Source organism: Pyrenophora tritici-repentis, chromosome 5 (genome assembly GCF_003171515.1).
Source record: "Pyrenophora tritici-repentis strain M4 chromosome 5, whole genome shotgun sequence".
Classification (NCBI taxonomy): Eukaryota; Fungi; Ascomycota; class Dothideomycetes; order Pleosporales; family Pleosporaceae; genus Pyrenophora; species Pyrenophora tritici-repentis.
In genome coordinates this window covers 1,318,758-1,339,250 of record NC_089394.1, presented here as the reverse complement: position 1 = coordinate 1,339,250, position 20,493 = coordinate 1,318,758, and the positions used below count along the sequence as shown (strand labels likewise).

The following is a 20,493-nucleotide window of genomic DNA, read 5'->3' as shown; positions in this document are numbered from 1 at the left end:
ACTTCATTAGGCAGCCTTTAACCTAGATAGGAAGCAATCATGCCGATCCGATTGATTGTTGCGGAGTCTGCTATTAACGCTGCTCAAAACTTTTGGGTGAATGAGTTTAAGGACGCTTTGCCTTTAGCTAGCCCTACAGCTTCTCAACAAATGGCTCCTCCTTTAAAGCAACGCGGTGCCGTTCTCGATCAGATTCTACAACAGATGTCAGTTGCGGCGGCAGATCAATCAAACAGCGACGATCTTAAAATTTTCGCAGAAAGTCCAGTAATACAAATCGACTGTAGCCCTCTTGAATGGTGGTGCCGATCGGAGCAACGGCAGCGCTACCCTAGGCTAAGCAACATGGCTATCTCTATTCTTTCTATCGCTGCAGAGTCGTCCGAGCCAGAGAGAACATTCTCAGGTGCAAGAAGAACCTGTTCATGGGATCGGTCGAGGCTCACTTGCGCCAACATTGAGAAGATCGAGTGCATTGGCAGTTGGCTTAGGGAAGGCCACATAAAACCGTGTTCTCTCAACGGAATGGGTCTACCAATGGAACCAGAGCAAGATGACGAAGCAGAGATGATAGGGGATGAGGTAGAGGAGATTCTAGAATGGACATAACCCGGTCTTGGCATGATGTATCTTATATCGTTTTTATATCGTTTATGTTAGAAAGGTATCTATACCAATCAACGCAGTGGCAAAGAGTGTTCACTTTTTGTCTCAACAGGTTATGAGCCCGGGGCCGCTTTCAGCGCATCAGCAGGTTCGTGATGGACTGCTTGTTGGGTGAGTGACCACAGCCGATTTGCCAGAGCAAGAGGGCCAGCGCCAAGCAGGGCCAGCGCCAGAGCTAGAGCAAGAGGGCCAGAGCAAGAGGGCCAGCGCCGAGTAGGGCCAGCGCCAGAGCCAGAGTCGCAAACCGCTCGCATTACTTTGTCCCCCTGCCTTGATTGCGGGGGTGTGTTAGAAAGGTATCTATACCAATCAACGCAGTGGCAAAGAGTGTTCACTTTTTGTCTCAACAGTTTATATCGTTAAACGCTTTAACGTTATAAGGATTTTTGCTTAAACGCGTTAACGTTTTAAGGTTTGCCAAAACGATTTAAAAACGATTTGCCCATGTATGGGCTCTGCGTGACTTTCCGGTCCCACTGCGGATGTCCGTATACATCAGACGAATCGGAACAACTGCCAGAGCTTACGCCGTTCACATGCAAACAACATCGGATTTGGTCATCAAGTCCCTGCTACGAAAAGACCACAGGCCCAAAGTCTTCATGATGCGGTCACCAAAAATTAATAAGTCAGCACGGCATATATTGAAGGCCCCAACTTCTATTAACGCCGGCCCGGTATAGCTGAAATTCCATAACTCAGTCATTTCACATGTATATCTCTTGTAAGTTTCGGCCTCATACAAATAGCGATCGAGAAATATAGCAGATCGGATAACGGCACACAACGTCCGCCCAAGCTCGATGTTGCGCATGAATGCGCTGGCGACGGGAATGCTGAAGGAGAGCCGGTCCCACCTTGATCGTATGAGATGGCATATCTGACCGCATGGAGTCAATCTCAAAACTCAAATGGCGAGATACATGCATATAGTCATTATGGGGAATCTTTCCAACCGACTCACCTGGATCGGCAGAACAACGACCAAGGCGGGAGTGCGGGGGAACCTCAAACTCTACAGGGGTGAAGACAAGGGTTACACGGCTTAACATAGTCACATAAGCGCAATTGTTGTAGTCAGCACCATCCCTACATATTATCAAGAACGGAGACGATATCTGATACAACTGAATCATTGGGGATGGGCAAGGCTGCAAGATATACGGTGTTTGATAGTTGTATCAATTTCAGGCTGAACCAAATGAAAGAAGCAGACATATGTGATTCTGGATATAGACCAAGGTTATACTGTGCATTATCGAGGGTCCCGTGGACCCCGTTGGCCCGGTATTAAGTCGATCCGACTAGAATGTACCATTAATCCCAAGTTGTGTAGAGTTGGCATCTTCGAGGTATCGCAATCTATTCCGAGGATGCAATGTACAATATGTCGATTCTCTTGCGTTTCGTTAACATAGCGATCCAACAGTATGGCTCATCGGTACGTTCCTGCCACTGCTTCGCTCTCCGTGAGCTCCATCTCCAAGAGTCTCACCAGCTATACCTAGGTACTTTGGAAGTCTCGGTATGAAGTGACAACCGACATGTAAAAGGACTAAGCTGAATGTGCTGAAACGTGTGATCGTATCATATAACCAGCAGGGTAAGCTACTTGCGAATTTTATGCACACATGGAAAGGATTGGACTGGTGTGGAGGCTGAGGATGTCAAAATCACTCACTGTGATGTTCCGATGCGGCTGGCTGTGGTGGCATGATACGAAATCCTCGACCGCACCGCAACTGAACATAAAACAAGCAATCTGTTGAGAAGATGTAAGGTTCAGTCCAGGTCGGCGGGGATGAGGCTCGTGGAAGTAAGCCCGAGCAGAAGGACCGACGCGGAATGATGATCTGTCATGTAAATCCCCAGATCATCATGATAATAAGAAGACAGAACAACAGCTCTTAGTGTAGTTCAATCCAATACGTGGTGACCTAACATACCTCTACTCGGTTCCCTATGGTAGTCATACCACCAGAGGAGACCTTGTTCCAATAGGTTATGAGCCCGGTTGCCTAACCCAACGTTATTGGTTTTAAACACCTAACCAAGTCACGAAGGACTTAGATTCGAGAAGGAATCAAAAACACTCACCCAAGTCACGAAGGACTTAGATTCAAGCAGGAATCGGAAAAGAGAAAAAGTCGTGTACAACGCGGTTGACACGCAACCATACTTACACACACCGTCTCCACGCTCGAGAACCGATAACGACTGCACCACCCGCAGAACATCGCCCGCATCGCCCGCATCGCCCGCATCGCCCGCATCGCCCGCATCGCCCGAATCAACCGCATCACCCGCACAAGATGGCTGCAGAGAAGGAAGAATGGAAGATCCCCCAGCTCACAGCCGAAAACCACGATACTTGGTTTCGCCGAAACAAGGTCAAGCTTAAGGGAAGAAAGTCTTCTATGTCTGCGAGAAAAATCTGGTACAGCACTGTCAAATAGCAACAGCTAGTAGACTAACGGAGGCTATGGAAGAGTTGGAAATTGCTGAAACAGACAAGCATACCAAGATCCGCGTCAACATTGAAAAAAGAGACAAGTACCTAGAAGATGAAGCCACTGCAATCGATCTCTTGTTTCGGTCGCTTAGCGAGGATGACCAAGCCCTCATTGACGAATACGATACTGCCTTCCAATTCTGGGCCTACCTACAAAAGAAGTACACCCAAACTGACGCCACAACTGCCAACATATACATGACTAGAATTCAAACGTTCACATTTAATCCGGGAACACGATTGTTGGATCATGGGAGAAGCTAAAGGACTACCGACGTAAACTTGTAGCAGCAGACGCCGACACCAACGGAGCTTACAAGGACTCTGCACTACTACTCGTTCTTATCAGATCACTTCCGAAAGAATTCAAGACTACGATTGACACCTTAAACGCCCAACTTAACCTCACGGTTGAACAGAAACTTAAGTTTCTGGAAGAGAAGGAGGTTCGAGACCAGCAAGACGCCAACGAAAAAGCTCTTCCAGCATTCCGAAAGACGGAGAAGTATGTTCCGCCTTACAGGCGTCGAAATCATAAGAACTCGCCACTATCGTCTGACTCCGAATCTGGTGCCAAATTCACGGTCCAATGCTTCCTTTGTGATGGAGCCCATGGCGTACGAGACTGCCCAAGACGTGAGAGAGCTCGAAAGCTCCTTAAGGAATACGACGCTAAGAAATCATCTAAGCTGCTCGTTAAGACACCTAAGCAAAGGAATTCCCACAAAAGGACTGGCAAAGCATATGGAGCCGAAGAAGTCAATTCAGAGTCAGATGAATTATCTGAGACCTCAGACTCCGAACCCGAGGAAATTGAGACATGCCGTCTCTCAAAAGACATCGTCGGTAAGGCCTCTCCATCTACCTGGGCTGCCGACACTGGCGCATCCTCTCACATGTCTGACCAACCCTCATTATTTAGACGAATGATTAAGATCAAACGAAGAGTCGTTCGGGTTGGAGGGGGAGAATTATATGCGGACTGGAAAGGAGAAGCTCAAGTGGTGTGTAAGGATGGATCGTCGACATGGCTGTCAGAAGTACTGCTTGTACCTAACCTTGGAGTCAATTTGTTATCAGGAAGAAGAATTTGCGCAGCAAGCCTGAAGGGTCGTTTCAATTCACACGCACTATACTTCAAACTAGGAAAGAAGGTTATTATTGAAGCAACTATGGACGACGGCCTCTACGTAGTGTCACACATTGCCGATGGATACCAAGAAACAGCATTTCTAGGCACGGAACTCCATGCACCAGTTAAGAGCGAGCTTAAGGTTAATGAAAAGGAGAGATACTTGCTGTATCACAGACGCTTCGCACACCTAGGACCTGCAAAGATTGCTAAACTCCACGAAGTTACAACTCTCCAGAAGAAGATTCAAGTTCCAGAGAAGATAGAAATCTGCGAAGTGTGTTCTCTGACGAAAATGAAGAACAGCATCCCTAAGCAGCTGAGAGAGCATAAGGCCACGAAGCTAGCCTTAGTACAGTTTGACATTGCAGGACCCTTTCCAACATCTCTGCGAGGAAACAGGTGGTTCCTCCTTATTATTGACAGTTACACGCGAAAAAACTGGGTTATCCCGCTGAAGAAAAAGGGAGACGCACAAAGGGAACTCCAAATCTGGAAGACCTTTGTAGAACATCAAACTGGCGAAAAGGTTAAAGCTGCTGGAACTGACAACGCACCAGAACTTCTACAGCAAGCCGAGGAATGGAGAGTTACACAGGGCGTGGAAATTCAGCCTACAACAATTGCTTCCTCACACCAGAATGGACCAGCTGAGCGAAACATCCAAATCGCTGAAGCTGATATGAGAGCAATGCTGAAAGACGCTGGTTTACCAATTGAGTTTTGGGATGAAGCTGTCGAAGCAGACGCATACCTGCGAAACCGCACAAACACAGGACCCACGATCAATGGAAAGCAAGTCAGTCCTGAAGAGGCATTCACAGGAACGAAACCATCCATTGACCACATCCGTGTATGGGGGAGCAAATGCTATTCTTACATCAACCCCAAAACGATTCCAGCAGACCAACGACATGACAAGCTCGTGGACCGTGGCAGAGTTGGAGTATTCATGGGATATTCTGAGACAACAAACAAGCAGTTCAAGTTCTATTCGCCAGAGCTTGGATACACCTCAAGGACAAGCCGATTATCAGTGGACGAATACACCCCTGGAGGAAAAGTTGAACTACGACTGCGAAACATACCAGCTGGACCACAAGGGACGCAGAATACGATGCCAGACCGAAAACCAAGAGGAAGACCTAGGAAGGATCTGGAATCATCTCCTGCAGAACCAATGGAACCACCTCCTGCCAAATCAATGGAACTATCTCCTGCAGAACCAATAGAACCATCTCCTGTCGAACTAATGGAACCATCTCCTGTCGAACTAATGGAACCATCTCCTGTCGAATCAATGGAACCATCTCCTGCAGAAATAGTGGAGCCAGTTCCCGAGAACCCAATAGAACTGTCGTCGGCAGAGCTAACTCCCGAACCAGTTAAGCGTCACAGAGGAAGACCAGGGAAGCTAACGACTATTCCCCCTACTGCACCATCTGATGAGCGGGTTCCTAATCTTGTGGACGAAGAGGGACCCGAAGAACCGTATACCCAGTCTGTACGAGAAGAGGAGGCTCCACGATACTTCACCAGACAAGCCAAACGAAAGAGGTCTAACGAAGAGGTTGTTGAGGACGAGAGATTTAGCAAGATCGTTAAAGCTATGCTAGCCCAAGCTGGCCTTATAGAAGAGCAAACACGACTATCTGAGAAGGCTTTTGCAGCAACCGAGATCGCAGGAATCCAGATCCCCAGACACACGAGCAAGCTATCAACGACCCAAAGTATGGAAAGCAATGGAAAGCAGCAATACTTGAAGAGATAATCGCGTTAATGGAGAATCGAACCTGGGAGGAAGTTCCAAAGCCAAAAGACGCGAACATGGTTGATTCAAAGTGGGTTTTTACAGTCAAAACAAATCTCGACGGGACTGTTGAGAGGTTTAAGGCACGCCTTGTGGCAAGAGGTTTTACGCAAGTACACGGAACAGACTACAACGAGACTTTCGCCCCGACAGTTCGCATGGACACCTTACGTCTGTTTATGGCCACTGTCGCAGCGGAAAACCTAGAATGTTTTCACTTTGACATCAAGAATGCTTTCACAGTCGCATTTGAAGGAAGAGATCTTTCTTAAGCAACCCCAGGGAGTAGAAGTTAAGAAAGGATACGTCCTTAAAGTTCTCCGCAGCCTATATGGACTCAAACCAGTGATCGGAATGGTCTGGTCTGGTCTGGTCTGAGGGTACAGACCAGACCAGACCAGGTGCTTACATAAGGACCGGTCCGACCAGACCGGTCCGACCAACAAGACCGCCAAGAATGAGGCTGAAGCAAAGAAGGAAGCCGAGGAAATGTGTTTTACTACTGACTGTCAATCTAGTCGTCTTCGTTCTCACTATCCTCGATATCGCTGTTCCCCTCAGCTTGGGGCTTTCCATACCAGGCCCGGAGACACTCGCACGCTTCTATAATATCTGCCTTCAGCCTACCACGGCGATCGACGATAGTAAGCTTCGCGCTACTAAAAAGACGTTCGCATTCATCCGACATAGGCGAGATCGCAAACATGTCTAGAGCGAAGCGAGCGAGATCTCGTTGGGAGTCGTAGCGAGATAGCCAGTACGCAATAGCCTCATTGCAACCTGCCTCTTCGTTATGAAGCCGGTCAGTAGAGATGTATTGTTCATACAAATCAGTTGTAGAAACTGGAGCGTCTATTCGAATGCGCTTATGTTCCCGCTGGCGATCAAATGCTGGGTCAGGATCTCTCTCCTTCCTGGCTGGTGGTGGCAGCATCTCGACAGGGTACCTTCCCTTATACTCTGTCTCCCAGAGATGCTTCACCGCTAATTGTGCGTTTTCAAACCACCTCTTCTTCTCTTCGTCGCCATGAAGAACCCACTCTTGCCTGAACCATCCCCACTTGCGATATGGATCAAGGATTTGAGCCGCATAATATGCCGGTGGAAGGTCAGTATCTTCAGGGAATCGATTTTGCCAATTCAGCTGCTGATTGTTATAGTACTCAACGCACTTTAACCAAGCAGCATCAGCGCAGCCTTGAAGGTACTTCCATGTAAAGTTGTTATCGTCCTCAGTGTGGATGTCGTGGTAGTGATCCTTCGTCTCGCTTATCTCCCGGAGAAGGCAGTCCAAAGTTGAAAACCAGTCCGCAAGTGACGTCTTCTTACCTTCAGAAAGCAAAGTTGCAGCATAGAAGTCTTTGAGAGCGAGTTCAATCTTTTCAAGCTCAAACCAGTGCTGTCCATCAAGCTTAAAGTTCGCGATCCCTACGGAGCCCTTTCCAGGTACATGACGAGCCGAGAAGAGCTCTAAACGTTCTCGAACATTTAATGCACGTGTAATCGAATAAAACCATGAGTTCCAGCGGGTCGAGTTGTTCTGGATAAGCTCAAGCCCGTCGAATTGCGAAAGATCTCCGCCGATAATAATTGTAGCAAACTCCTCACGCCGTTGTGGAGTAAGCCTGATGTATCGCACCAGGTTGTGAAGACGACCCAAACATCCGAACTTCTTCCAGAGCTCTTCCACCTTCGTATAGTCGCCACGTTGATGATGCTTCTCCAGCTTCGCAAGATACTTCTCACAGTTTCGCCCCATAAGGAACGCCTGGCAACAGAGGTTGATGACATGGCCCAAGCAACGCAGCCGGCGATGACGACGTTGTTTTGACTTCATCCATGGGCAGAGATCCTTGAGTATAAACTCAACAGCGGTATCATTTGCCGAGGCATTATCCAGCATAAAGTATCCAATCTGATCTCCGCTAATGTCGTATTCTTCCAGCAATTCAAGGACCACCGATCCAAGATTCTCTCCAGTATGTTCGCCGTATATACGTCGCATACCTAAAGCGGTAACACGTCGCATGCCGGTAGTATCAATCCACATAGCGACGACGCCTAGGATAGCGTAAGGGTTTGGTGAAGTCCAGAGATCAAAGGAGATAGAGATCCTACTCCGTGAATGGTGTAGGTCCTCCCTAAGCTGTTGCTTCTTCGATATGAATGCATTCATTACCCAGCTTCGGATAGTCTTCGCAGCCTTCGGGAGGTGGTTGAGTAGTGCCGGATTTAAAAAGAGGAGTAGTTCACGAAAGTACTGGTTCTCTAATTGAAAGAAGGCGATATGGCAGTACACAATCCAACGAATTAGAAGCTCTTTAAACTTCTCTACTGACTCCTTCCAGAAAAAGATGCTGGAAGCAGCCCCATCCTTTTGCTGGTCGATTATAGACTTCCGTACAGAACCCTTTCGCTTGATGCCACTCTGGGGATCAATCTGGTGCTTCTGTTCCAGGTGATTCCGGATCCTAGAAGTGCCATTGATGACAAACAACTCTTGCTTGCTCTTCCCAACCCTGCACTCATGGCAGTAATACACCTCTTTCTTATCGCTATCTCGAATGTATTGGAGTCCGTACTTCCAGATGTGTGATGTACCTTGACGGAAATCCTTCCTTGCAATTATTGCACGTTTCACGTACGTGATACCGCCCTGCACGAACTCATCTGGAGATTCGTGATATTGAATAGGAGTGGGTGATAGTATAGGGGTGGGTGATGACGTGGGGATAGGAGATGGAGTAAGAGACGTTAAATCTAGTCTTATAATATTCGATGGGGACGGTGAGGTTGGTGTTGAAGGCTCCATAACAATAGTATATAAGTAGGTTGTTAAGGACTTGATTGTTCTATGTAAGTAGAAGACTTACCTTGATCTTAATGACTCATATTGTGCTAAATTTTCTGGCTAGATTAGTCTAAGATCTAGTCACGTGGACCTATTTATAGCCGGACCGGTCCGATCATCTAGACCGGTCCGACCACGGTCTCAAAAAATCGCCAGACCAGACCAAGTCTTGGCGGTCTAGACCAGACCAAGACCAAGTCAGACCAGACCATTCCGATCACTGACTCAAACAAGCTGCTCGTGACTGGAACTTGTTAATAAAGAAAGAACTTCTGGCATGGGGATTCGTGCAAAGCCTTGCCGACCCGTGCATGTTTATCCACGAAGAAAAACAACTCCGTATCCTCGTCTACGTTGACGACATTGCTGTTGCCGCAAAAGATCGAGCTCAAATTGATTGGTTCTACAAGAAGCTTTCTGGAAGATTCAACACCAAGAACCTAGGGGAGATTCATAAGATCCTTGGAGTACGAGTTACGCGAGACAGAAAGCGCCGCACAATCTACCTCGATCAAGAACAGTACATACACGCAGTACTTGACAAGTTTGGAATGTCTAGCAAACAACACAGAGACAAGAAGATTCCATCCGCAGATTACACGTCATTTAGGCCAGCCACTAACAACGACACCCGAATCGACATCACTGAATACCAGCAAGTGATAGGGAGCCTTATGTTTGCTATGGTTCTTACACGCCCAGACATTGCATTCACCCTCGGAAAGCTAAGCCAATACATGAGCGATCCAGCAGAACATCATGGCCATGCGTTGAAGAACCTGCTACGATATCTAAGGTCGACAGTAACAATGAAGCTACGCTACGGACCAGGGGGAGTACACTCGCAATTTGTCATCTACTCTGATGCTGACTGGGCAAGCGACATGGTAGACCGAAAGAGCGTTTCAGGGAGCACTGCAATGTTCTACGGAGGTCCAATATCATGGTCTAGCAAGAAGCAACGGTCTGTTGCAACGTCAAGCTGCGAATCTGAATACATCGCACTATCAACATGCTGTAAGCAAGGCCAGTGGATTGCTCAAATGTTCAGAGATCTTGGGTTCCCAAAGTACATTGGAAAAGACACCAACAAGGTCCAGATGCTAGGAGATAACCAGGGTGCCATTGCACTTACAAAGAACCCTCACCTTCACGAAAGATCAAAGCACATCGACGTCTGTTATCATTTTATCAGAGACCTAGCAGAACAAGGTAAACTCGACGTGGCCTACGTGCCAACTGTAGATATGGTGGCTGATGGAATGACAAAGCCGTTGCAGCGAGTCGCATTCGAGAAATTCAAGAACCAATTAGGAGTTGTCCTTAGACCGGACCTGCCCTGAGGGGAGTGTTGAGAAGATGTAAGGTTCAGTCCAGGTCGGCGGGGATGAGGCTCGTGGAAGTAAGCCCGAGCAGAAGGACCGACGCGGAATGATGATCTGTCATGTAAATCCCCAGATCATCATGATAATAAGAAGACAGAACAACAGCTCTTAGTGTAGTTCAATCCAATACGTGGTGACCTAACATACCTCTACTCGGTTCCCTATGGTAGTCATACCACCAGAGGAGACCTTGTTCCAATACAATCGGCTATTATTTAGCGTCTCACTAGTCTAAATTTTCGCGGTCTAAGGTAACAGGGCGCGCAAATCATATACAAGTCTGAAAGCTGCCCTGTCCACGCACATTCACTGAGTGAAAACTGTAACTTACTGAGTATAAGGTATTGGGATAACGCTTTAACTGCTTTTTTATATTGCTGTTAACTACAACAATACTGCGTTGTAGAAACCTGCTGCTAAGCATTGATATCACTTACATACAAGTCTGAAAAGACCAAAAAGAGAGGGAATCCCACAATTCCAACCAGACATCCGTATTGAGCGACACACACATAGGCAATGACCCTAGATGGCAACATCCGGGACCTGCGAAACTTCTCATTATGAGCAACCACCGCACGCAGTCTAATTCAATATTGTCATTAGTTACTAGTAGACAAATATAGGTAACGTGTTTTAACGTGTCTGTGCGCGTGATGCCCATAATCGCGTGCCGCACACCCCGCAACATCAACACCAATCCACCCTTACCACTTCAACCACCCATAACTCCACAACCATGAGTTGTATCAACGCTGCGATTGAAGCTATTGAATCGCGTGATCCCGGAGATAAATTTACATACTCTGAGGTTGCGCGCCGCTTTGGTGTTGATCGCTCTACGTTGTCGCGACGCCATCAACAGATCCGGGGCTCAAATGAAGCCAAATCACGTAATCAGCAACTCCTTCACCCACACCAGGAGCTACAGCTTCTAGAGCACATTGACGAGCTTACTGAGGCTGGCTTACCACCGACGAGGACTATGATCCAGAACTTTGCTAGTGCTATAGCCGGAAGGGCTACCTCCCAAAGCTGGGTGACGCGCTTCTTTCACCGTCATCCCGACGCGATTATATCACGTTGGTCAACTGGTTTGGACCGCAATCGCCACCGGGCTGATTCTGTATACAAGTACGAGTCGTACTTTGATCTACTATCTACTAAAATGGCTCAGCACCATATTCGGGCGCAGGATGTATATAATATGGATGAGAAGGGATTCCTTATTGGAGTGACGGGGAGGAGTAAGAGAGTGTTTAGTAAGCAGAAATATGAGACTGGGGGCTTTAAGAAAGTGATACAGGACGGCAACAGAGATTGGATCACTGTTATCGCTGCTATATGTGCTGATGGGAGTACGTTACCGCCCGCGATTATATACGAAGCTACTTCGGGCAACATGTACGCCAGATGGGTTGATGATATCGCAATTGACGATCCAGTCTACGTTACCTCAAGTCCCTCAGGGTGGACCAATGATCAGGTAGGCCTGGCATGGCTCGAACAGGTGTTTGATCGCCATACGAAGGAGAAGGCCGGCAATCACACACGCTTACTCATCCTTGACGGCCATGGGAGTCACGTTACTATGGAGTTTATTGACTATGCGATCGCCCACAATATTATGTTACTCATACTACCCCCCCATAGTACCCATACGCTGCAGCCACTCGATGTGGTAATGTTCAAACCTCTGGCAGCCGCGTACTCACTCAGCTTGCAGCACTACCTCCAGGCGAGCCACGGTCTCTTAGCTGTGAGGAAGGATGACTTCTACCGTCTTTTCAAGCCTGCCTGGGACTCCTCTTTCATTAAGAAGCACGCGTTGAAGGCATTTAAAGCCACTGGGATAGCTCCTATAGATCCCGAAGTAGTACTTAAAAAGTTCCGAAAGTCAACACTAACAGCACCGCCGCCACTAGTGAACGTGAGTAGAGCTACTATCACGAACCTCATTAATCAGGCCTACGATCCGAGCTCTATTGCGGCCAACAACCTCTCAGAAATACTCCTCCGCCTCCAGGCTGCCAAAGAGATCGCCGAGTACGAGAAGGACGCACTGCGCGCGGCGCTACACGTTCACCAGAAGCCCCGCAATCGGCACGAACCTCCCTAGATCTACAGCAGCGAAAAGCGTTCCATTCAGGGGCAGTTTGGTGGTCGCCGTGCAAGCTTCGAGAGGCCCGCTTCAGGCAGCTAGTGAAGGAGAAGGAGAAGGAGAAAGAGCTACTTGATAAGATAGAGTTGAAAGAGGCAAAGGAGAACAACAGGATCTATCAACTTAAGATCAAAGAGGCAGCGCGGGCGGCGCGTGAGGAGGCAAAGAAGGTGCGGGATGAAGCCAAGGCTGCAGAGATGTCAACAAGCAAGTCAAGCTGGCTTGATTCTTATCGATTGCAGATCACAGACAATATAGAGGCTCGTGCACAGTGCACGTCCCAGAGAATGGTCTGTGATCTGCAATCGATAAGAATCAAGCCAGCTTGACTTGCTTGTTGACATCTCTGCAAGGCTGTAAAGGCTGCCGAACTTGACGCCAAACGACGCGATCGCGACGCTGCAAAGGCTATACAACAACCCAATCGGGCAAGCGTAAGGCTTCAAAGCCCGCTGCAAAGCAACAGCCAAAAAAACGACGCGTGGGTGGTGCTGGCGGTGGCACTCTGGCTGAGGTGGCTGCACCGGCTCCCCCACCAACAACCACCCGACGCGGCCGGGCCGTCAATACTCCGGCAAAATATAGATAGACAAAGTTGTAGAGCTACGTCTATAGATCAATACACCGGAAAATCTCGCGATAATAGTTATTGTACGTGGCTGCACAGCCTCAACTTTGCCGTCGTCGCGATATTGGTGGGGTGTGCGGCACGCGATTATGGGCATCACGCGCACAGACACGTTATGACCGACTCGCTTATAAAACATGTTAGAGTTAGTTACAATAATAATAAGGTGTGATGCTACAAGAAGGCTTCGTAGTGTGTAAAAAGGTGGAGCAAAAAGAAAAGTCAAAAACATACAACAGCGGGGATTCGCTAGTGGTCACCCACCTAACTACTAATCCGCCGGTACACTGCTTATATATGGCTGAGCGGACGGGAAGCCTAGCTTTCAGTGTCCTATGGTCGTATGTGGCATATGGCTCTAGTCTTACTTATATGTACTCTTCTCCATTACTAGATCACGTAACGGCATGCCCAGAAATACTTTAGAAAGCCTAAGAACTCCGATTTTAATGTTCTTGAAGTACTGATTCTGAGATTCCATAATAGTCTATGATAAAGGCACCTTCAATGCTGTTTTTAACCCTAATAGGCAATTTGGATCACTTTATTTTCTCCAATATCGAGTGTCACTAGACAATATAGATAATTATTCATCTCTGCTTTGAACCTTTATAATGTGCCGGCTAAGGGCTCTCTACGAGCTGCGGTCCTGCTTCCATTTAGAGGTACGAGCTGTGAAGAGTGAGCATTAATACTCCCCCAAAAACTATAAGAGTGTAAGTTAAACATTTACAACTAATCTTGTTCTAAATGGTTGATTTTGGGATTACTGCCATGTCAAGAGATAGGAGTGTTAATAATATGTAGTGATAGTTTCCTACAGCGTGCTCACTGATTCTTTTAATGTAAACCAACTAATTCACATACTTAGTATTAGCATTTGCAATTATAAAGCGTCTAACCGTCAACTCAACATTTAGTCCATTAAGTTGCTAGATCTTGCAATCATGTGTATCGTAAGACTACCCTTTGAACACCGTCCTCTTATTTCCCCATTCTCTCCGCCTCGCCAAACTCCGGAACAAAATGCTAATCAAGATCACAATATATATTGATTGAATTCCTTGAGTCTCTCACTAATACTCACTCCTCGGGCTCGGCATTGCCGTATTCGCAATAACCTTAGAAACGACACCTCTATCAATATCACTGCGGGATTTCCACCGCAATAGCAATCACATTCACTATGAATCCTATAACGAACTCAAACTCCCTAATCCAATTATTTTCATCCGATGGAAGCAATATTATCTATCTAGGTGGAGTTTCAATGCTCCTGGGGTAGTGAAAAGTCAAGTATCTTTTATAAACATATGTGTTGGTAGGCCTTGTACGATCGTACGGGTGAATAACAACAACGAGGTTCTTCTGGTGACTGGTATTGGTATTTATCTTCTACGAACATAGCTGCTACGAAGGTACACCTAAGCTTGTCAGATATTCACTCTCATCTGGAATACTGATGAAATAGGTAATAATGGTGATGATATTGATTGTTGATTGTTTGTTGGTTCTGTCTACGGTTGTGGGCACACCTGGGGGGTGCCAAGCCTTCCTGTGATCCGATTGGCTCTCTCAGATGCCGGGTCGCGCTAGTCTAACCCAGCGTCTGTACGCTCTCATCTTCAACAGTGCTATTATCTGACAAAGCTCTGCGCAAGGTGGGCCGAAGTCGGGCCGAAGTGTCAAGCAGCCGACGTCTCTACCGATACTCACGATCCGACACTGGAAGTCTTTTCTTTCTGGATAGCTAGTAACTCTGCTTGTATCGGTAGTGACAGTGTGTGTAGCATTAAACATCAAAGCTTGTCGGCCTCTGCACCCATCCATCTACTCGGACTGTCAGCTTGTTGCCGTCAATAAAGCGTTCAAGAGCGCGGTTTGGCGATGCCTTCGTGAAGGCGTCAGCAGGATTATCGTCACCATTGATCCAGCGGATCTCAGTGATCTCGCGACGCTCATATGATTGACGCAGCGCCATGATGTCGATCATAAGGCGCTTCTCCTTCGTTGTTCCAAGCTTAACGAGGCACTCGTACAAGGAGTACGAGTCTGTACAGACAACCAAGGGAACCTCAGGTATTCTAAGTCGTTCTGTGACTATTCTTAAGGTAGTGGCAATAGCGATGCCTATGTCAAAGCCGTTGACCATGCCATAAATCTCAGAGGCTAGTACGCTCCTTGTGACGCGCTTACATTTTGTAGAGCTGTAGTGGATTATGTTGCCTTGGATTGTGAAGGTGTTGGCGTCAATAGACTCGTTGACGAGCATGAGGACAAAGCCGAGCTGTGAGCTGAGGTCCTTGTTGTTGGCAAAGGAGCCGTCTACGAAGACCATCAACTTAGCCTCCGTGAGATTGACAGTGATGTAACGGAGGCCACGATCGAGGTTCTCTATCTGCCACTTCAGGCGCTTGTTGAGTGCCTTGATGTCCTCATCTGATGGTTGCTGCGCCTGAGCGGCGACGGACAGATCGAATGACGCCTCTGGTTGGCATGTTGATGCGATGTACGCTCCGCGGGCGCGCTGCTCTGTGTACTGTTGCGCGCGGTCGGGTGCCCTAACGTCCACAAGTTTGATCTTTCCTCCTTGTCCTTTCTGCCTAAGGTTCAGAATTGGTTTGCTAGCGTCGATCGTGAGTGTACATCCATTAAAATCCAATTGAATTTCTGGTGTAAGGACAGACTTTGGTTTCGATCTAAACTCTGCCTTCTGGATCTTTTTCTCTTCAAGTAACGAGAACGCGGGTGTCCCAAGCATGAGAGTGTCATCTGTTTGCATGCCAACGATGCCGAAGATGCTGGTGTCGCTGTTTGTGATTAACAGGCATGGGTCGTACGTAGATGTTGCCATGTCCAGTTCCTTGCAATGGTGCCCATGATAGGTTGTCCACCAGTGGACTCCTGCCTCTGCGATTCCATACAGTGGCTTGATCACATGGAGTAGCGTGCCCCTCGGATATCGTGGTACCAGCTCAGTAGGAAGATGTGCGAGTATCGTCCTCTTCAGGGTTGTCTGCGCCTGGGGATACGCCTGCGTGATATCACGGAGCTCTATGTTCATTCCGCGTTGTACCATCTCGGGCGCCAGCGACATGATCAGGCGCTGGCTGCATCGCTGGATGGTTGGAGATTGCGTCAGGATAGCCTCTTTGCCGTGGTCCTGGTAGCCTTGGATAACCAGGCGGGATTTCTCATAGGGCTTGGTTGTCTTTCCCTTGACCTCACGTACCAGGCGTGACTTGAAGATCCGGATCTTGCTGTGTAGCCTCTCGTCGTATTGCTCAAACTTGAAGACTCCACGACCTACGAGGTCGCTGATCTCTTGGTCATCAGATGCTTCAAAGGGTGCGCCTGATGTTGTGATAACTCCATCGTTACGTAGCTTGATAGCTAGCTCAAGATCGTCCTGCTCCTTCTTGGTGATGTACGCGTGCCCCTTCCGCTTGTTCTTTGATCCTGGAGGGCGGCCTCTCTTGCGTGGTTGCACTGCCGGTGGTACTGCTACCGGCTCATGCGGCTCATTCGGCGCGTGTGGCGCATCGGGGTCGCTCCAAAGGTGGTCCGGTCTGTAGTATGGCTTGACGACAGTAGATCTGAATGTTGTTGGACCATTGACCATATCGACAGTAACGTTGTGGCCGTCTATACTGGCGATCTTGTACGGGCCATTCCAGCCATCACTCTCTCTCCATACTAAGACTTCACTCTGGAGTGGGAGTGCTAGCATGTCTGCAGTGGCTGGTCCATTGCGGGCGTTCAATGCGTCTGCAACTTGGCGCTCTGCAGTAAGCTTGCGCAGGGCTTTCGTCGCCTTTTGAATAGCCTCGCTGCGCCTAACCATTGAAGGTGCCGGCGGCGACTCTGTAGTCATTCGTGGGTATGCTCCAAAGACTAGTAGAGTCGGGACTAGACCATCGGGTCCAGCGGTGTCATTGACAGCTTTCACGGCCATTTGAAGGATCGCTTCATCGGACATATCGTCTTGGAGCTCGTCATGGAGTATATCCCATGCTCGGCGAAGTGGTGCGTGGTATCTCTCAGTCTTGCCCACCGACCAGTGAGCCTCTGTAGGCACCTGCTTGCATGTAACTCCCATGATCTTTGCCTCAGCACGGAACTCTGCGCTTGCAAAGTTGGTGCCTGCATCATGTGTGATAATGTCTGGTGGTCCTTGATACGTGTCGATCCATAGCATCCGCAGTGCCTGCCATGTCTCCTTAGCTGAGATAGCGCTGAGGAATTTTGCGCCTTGGAAAGCAGTTGAAGAATCAACCACATGTAATACTGGCTTGCCGCTGAGATACATCACATCCACTAGGATCTCATAGTTGAAGTGGTGATCATCCTTCAGAGTGAATTTGAATCGGCGCGGCGCGGAGCTGTGGAGCTGGCAGTGGTGGCAGAATTTAGTGACCTCCTCTAGGGTTCTCTCTTCAAAGTCGTTATGGCCAGCGTCCTTTAAGAGTTTAACTAGTCGCGTGACAGCTGGGTGTCCAAACCGGCGATGGAGCCGTCTCAGCTCTGTCTCAGTGAGAAACACCGTTGCTCTCTCTCTCTTGTTGAGATGGAACCATGGGTGTCCCCATTTGCGTAGAACAGGGATGCGTATCTTGTCCTGAACAAGCTCATCTGTAGTGTTATTGAAGTAGACTTTTAAGCGGTCCATATCTGCAAGGCACAGCAAGAACGGTGTAGGCGCCTCGAGCACTTCGAAGTTGATCTTCCCAATCTCTGTAGAGACCTGCACTGTTCCAATAGACGCTGTAGCCTCGCCTTTTCCGAATTTGATAGATGCTTTCCCAGCTGTAGATGTGTCTATCTTGACTGTTGGATCTTCTCGTGTGAGTGCAAGATACTGCTCTTTGCCAACTGTAGATACGTTGGCAGCGCCTGTATCCGGGAGGATACCTTGGTACAGAGATCGTGTATAGCGGTCCTCGAGCAGAAACTGCGACGCTGGTGCTGACGGCGCGCCTCGACTGTATATGTCGTCGCCAGAAATGTGATGCAAGAACGCCTGGTCTGCAAGGCATTGCTCCTTGAAGAACTGCTGCTCAAAGTATTGTTGGTCGCCAGTGCCGTCGTCATTGTCGTCATCCTCGCAGTCTTCCTCCTCTTTCCAGCCTCTCTGGTTATACTGGCTGGTGTGCTCAATTCCTTCGTACTCTGCAAGGTGTACTGAGAAGTCCTTGGGTGGTGGCGCACCTGTAAAATACAGCATAGAGAAGAATTGCGCACGGGCAGTCTTGCGCTCTTCGTCTGTGTGGTTTGTGGACCAGCATCCTTCCTTCTGGCAGACAAAGCACTTCTTCTTCCAGCGTGGCTTAAATCCACGGCTACTGTCAAAGCTTTGTTCGCCTTTTTGAAATGCGCCTCTAGTTCCGCCTCGGGACCCACCTCGGTTTCTTCTATTGCTGTTGTACCGGCGGTCTAAGTAGTACTGGTTATCTTGGTCTACCTCTGTGAAGTTGACAGAGGTAGTCATAGCGAGTGAGTTTTCAATCGAAGATCGTAGATCTCCAAATAGGACCTCACATTCTAGAGACGGCCTGTAGAGCGCCATTGCGAACTCTTTAACGCCTCGACATGCTGTGATTACTGTGGTCCGGAGCGCATATTCTCCCATATACTGCTGCCCAAGCGCCCTCTGGCATAACTGGAGTTTATCTAGCATAATGTCAAGGACCTCATGGAGTGTCTTGTCAGGATTCTCCCTATGGACTTTAGCAAAGGATGTCGTCGTCCAGTCTGCATAGTAGTGACTGTGGTTGACGTCCGTGTCGAAGTGGTTCTTGAGCTTCGTGTATACAGTCAAGAATGTATCTGTCCGCTGATCAACGAAGTGGAGGTAGTAGTCTTGCGCACGGCCTTCCAGGATCCGTGGAAAGACTGCATGGAATTGGTCTGGCTGGATGTCTGCGTGATAGCAGATGCTGTAGAAGATCTTCAATTTGTCGTCTAGGAGGTCGTACGGCTTCCCTGTGTATTTCTTCTCACGATCCCACATCTTTGTAAAGACATTGATTGTCTTCGGATCTAGTTTCCCATTATTAAACTCGATTGGGGAACTGCCTTGTATGGGTCTGTATCCCCTGAAGGTATAATTGGAGGGACGCTCGGTCCCTTTGGGCGTTGTGGGTATGCTGGCGTGTATTCGCGGAATCTGTCAAAGTTGTTGTACGTTAAGCGAGGTTGATGACTTTGCTGTCGCTGGTCCGCCTGGTGTCGCCCGTCTGCCTGTGGTGTCCGTTCAATTGTCTCTACAAGCGGATCTGCTAGTTGTTGGCTGACCTGGGTACGGGTGCGGGTCTCGTCTTGGACATCGGTTTGTTGATCCTCTGCGTCTTGGTCTCTTGCCCTTGCAGAGGTTTGGCTCTGCGCTCGACTCGCTGTCCCTACGTTTGTAGGTTGTACCGATCCCGTAGTTTGTCGTCCTAGTAGCCTCCGCTGTTGCAGCATATACGCCGCTGACCGCTCGTCGAAGGCAGTAGATTGGAACTGATCGTCCGGCCACTTCGGACAATCCTCCTTGTGCAGTAGCTTGGCCACAGCTTCGCTTGGCGGCATGTTAACACGGCCAGTGTACACGCCCTTAAAGCGGAGGATCCGCTTTAGTTCCTTAGTATACGTTGCATGCGCGCGCATAAACATAGCTTCAGTCCAGCCTTCAAAGTCCTGACAGAACTCACCAAAGAGCTCTGCGTCTGCTGTTGGCCGGTCTGTGTAGTCTGCGATCGCACGCGCAATGTACGTTGTTGCTGCAGTTCCGTCTACCTCGTCGTCTGGGGCTTCGATCTCATCGTCCCAGATCTTTGGATCAATGTGACGCCACTCTCTTGCCTTTAGGTTTGTGGTCCCTAGCAACTCCTCTCGTGTGAGTGTACAGCCTCCATTACTGCTTGCTGTTTCGCTCGCCATTTGTTGTTGACGCGTGCCGTGCTGGCTGCGTTCGCCAGGGATACGTCGGTTGTCGTAGATTGTTGACGTGTGCCTTGCTGGCTGCGTTCGCCAGGGACTCGTCGGTAGTCGTGGGTTGTACACGGGTCAATGGCGCGACCAAGTGGGGGTCGGTGCGTGTATGGACTGCGTCTGGGAACGCTCTGATACGGCTGGAACGGTCGGTCTCAAGCCGGATGAGACGCCTGATACAGCTAACAGTGAACTTAGCACAGATAACTCCGCCGCTGATATAGGCGATCTAGGGAACGCGCGGGGTTATAGGATCTGTCTCTTCTAACCTAACTGTCTGTGACTGCCATGCAATCACTGATCAGTGTTGGTAGGCCTTGTACGATCGTACGGGTGAATAACAACAACGAGGTTCTTCTGGTGACTGGTATTGGTA

At 48.6% G+C, this 20,493-nt stretch overlaps 8 protein-coding genes across 8 annotated transcripts; 5 read left to right on the top strand and 3 right to left on the bottom strand.

Annotated features, from left to right (window-relative positions):
• Window positions 1–39: 39 nt before the first annotated feature.
• Window positions 40–609, top strand: PtrM4_104790 (Dimer-Tnp-hAT domain containing protein; the record flags this gene model as incomplete). The annotated part of the gene is made up of 1 exon (XM_066107585.1): window positions 40–609. The coding sequence occupies one exon, from the start codon at window positions 40–42 to the stop codon at window positions 607–609; it is 570 nt and encodes a 189-aa protein (XP_065962034.1).
• Window positions 610–2,978: 2,369 nt separating this feature from the next.
• PtrM4_104780 (uncharacterized protein) lies at window positions 2,979–6,081 on the top strand (the record flags this gene model as incomplete). Its single annotated transcript, XM_066107584.1, has 3 exons — window positions 2,979–3,085; window positions 3,136–3,339; window positions 3,528–6,081. The coding sequence occupies 3 exons, from the start codon at window positions 2,979–2,981 to the stop codon at window positions 6,079–6,081; spliced, it is 2,865 nt and encodes a 954-aa protein (XP_065962033.1).
• A 56-nt stretch (window positions 6,082–6,137) lies between these two features.
• PtrM4_104770 (uncharacterized protein) lies at window positions 6,138–6,498 on the top strand (the record flags this gene model as incomplete). Its single annotated transcript, XM_066107583.1, has 2 exons — window positions 6,138–6,308; window positions 6,364–6,498. 2 exons carry the CDS (start codon window positions 6,138–6,140, stop codon window positions 6,496–6,498), a joined length of 306 nt encoding a protein of 101 aa, XP_065962032.1.
• A 136-nt stretch (window positions 6,499–6,634) lies between these two features.
• Window positions 6,635–8,932, bottom strand: PtrM4_104760 (uncharacterized protein; the record flags this gene model as incomplete). Its single annotated transcript, XM_066107582.1, has 1 exon — window positions 6,635–8,932. The coding sequence occupies one exon, from the start codon at window positions 8,930–8,932 to the stop codon at window positions 6,635–6,637; it is 2,298 nt and encodes a 765-aa protein (XP_065962031.1).
• Window positions 8,933–9,282: 350 nt separating this feature from the next.
• Window positions 9,283–10,314, top strand: PtrM4_104750 (uncharacterized protein; the record flags this gene model as incomplete). The annotated part of the gene is made up of 1 exon (XM_066107581.1): window positions 9,283–10,314. One exon carries the CDS (start codon window positions 9,283–9,285, stop codon window positions 10,312–10,314), a length of 1,032 nt encoding a protein of 343 aa, XP_065962030.1.
• Window positions 10,315–11,095: 781 nt separating this feature from the next.
• PtrM4_104740 (Trichoplein multi-domain protein) lies at window positions 11,096–13,118 on the top strand (the record flags this gene model as incomplete). The annotated part of the gene is made up of 4 exons (XM_066107580.1): window positions 11,096–12,436; window positions 12,484–12,807; window positions 12,871–12,951; window positions 13,113–13,118. 4 exons carry the CDS (start codon window positions 11,096–11,098, stop codon window positions 13,116–13,118), a joined length of 1,752 nt encoding a protein of 583 aa, XP_065962029.1.
• Window positions 13,119–14,937: 1,819 nt separating this feature from the next.
• Window positions 14,938–19,155, bottom strand: PtrM4_104730 (uncharacterized protein; the record flags this gene model as incomplete). Its single annotated transcript, XM_066107579.1, has 1 exon — window positions 14,938–19,155. The coding sequence occupies one exon, from the start codon at window positions 19,153–19,155 to the stop codon at window positions 14,938–14,940; it is 4,218 nt and encodes a 1,405-aa protein (XP_065962028.1).
• Window positions 19,156–19,184: 29 nt separating this feature from the next.
• PtrM4_104720 (uncharacterized protein) lies at window positions 19,185–20,066 on the bottom strand (the record flags this gene model as incomplete). Its single annotated transcript, XM_066107578.1, has 1 exon — window positions 19,185–20,066. One exon carries the CDS (start codon window positions 20,064–20,066, stop codon window positions 19,185–19,187), a length of 882 nt encoding a protein of 293 aa, XP_065962027.1.
• Window positions 20,067–20,493: the final 427 nt, after the last annotated feature.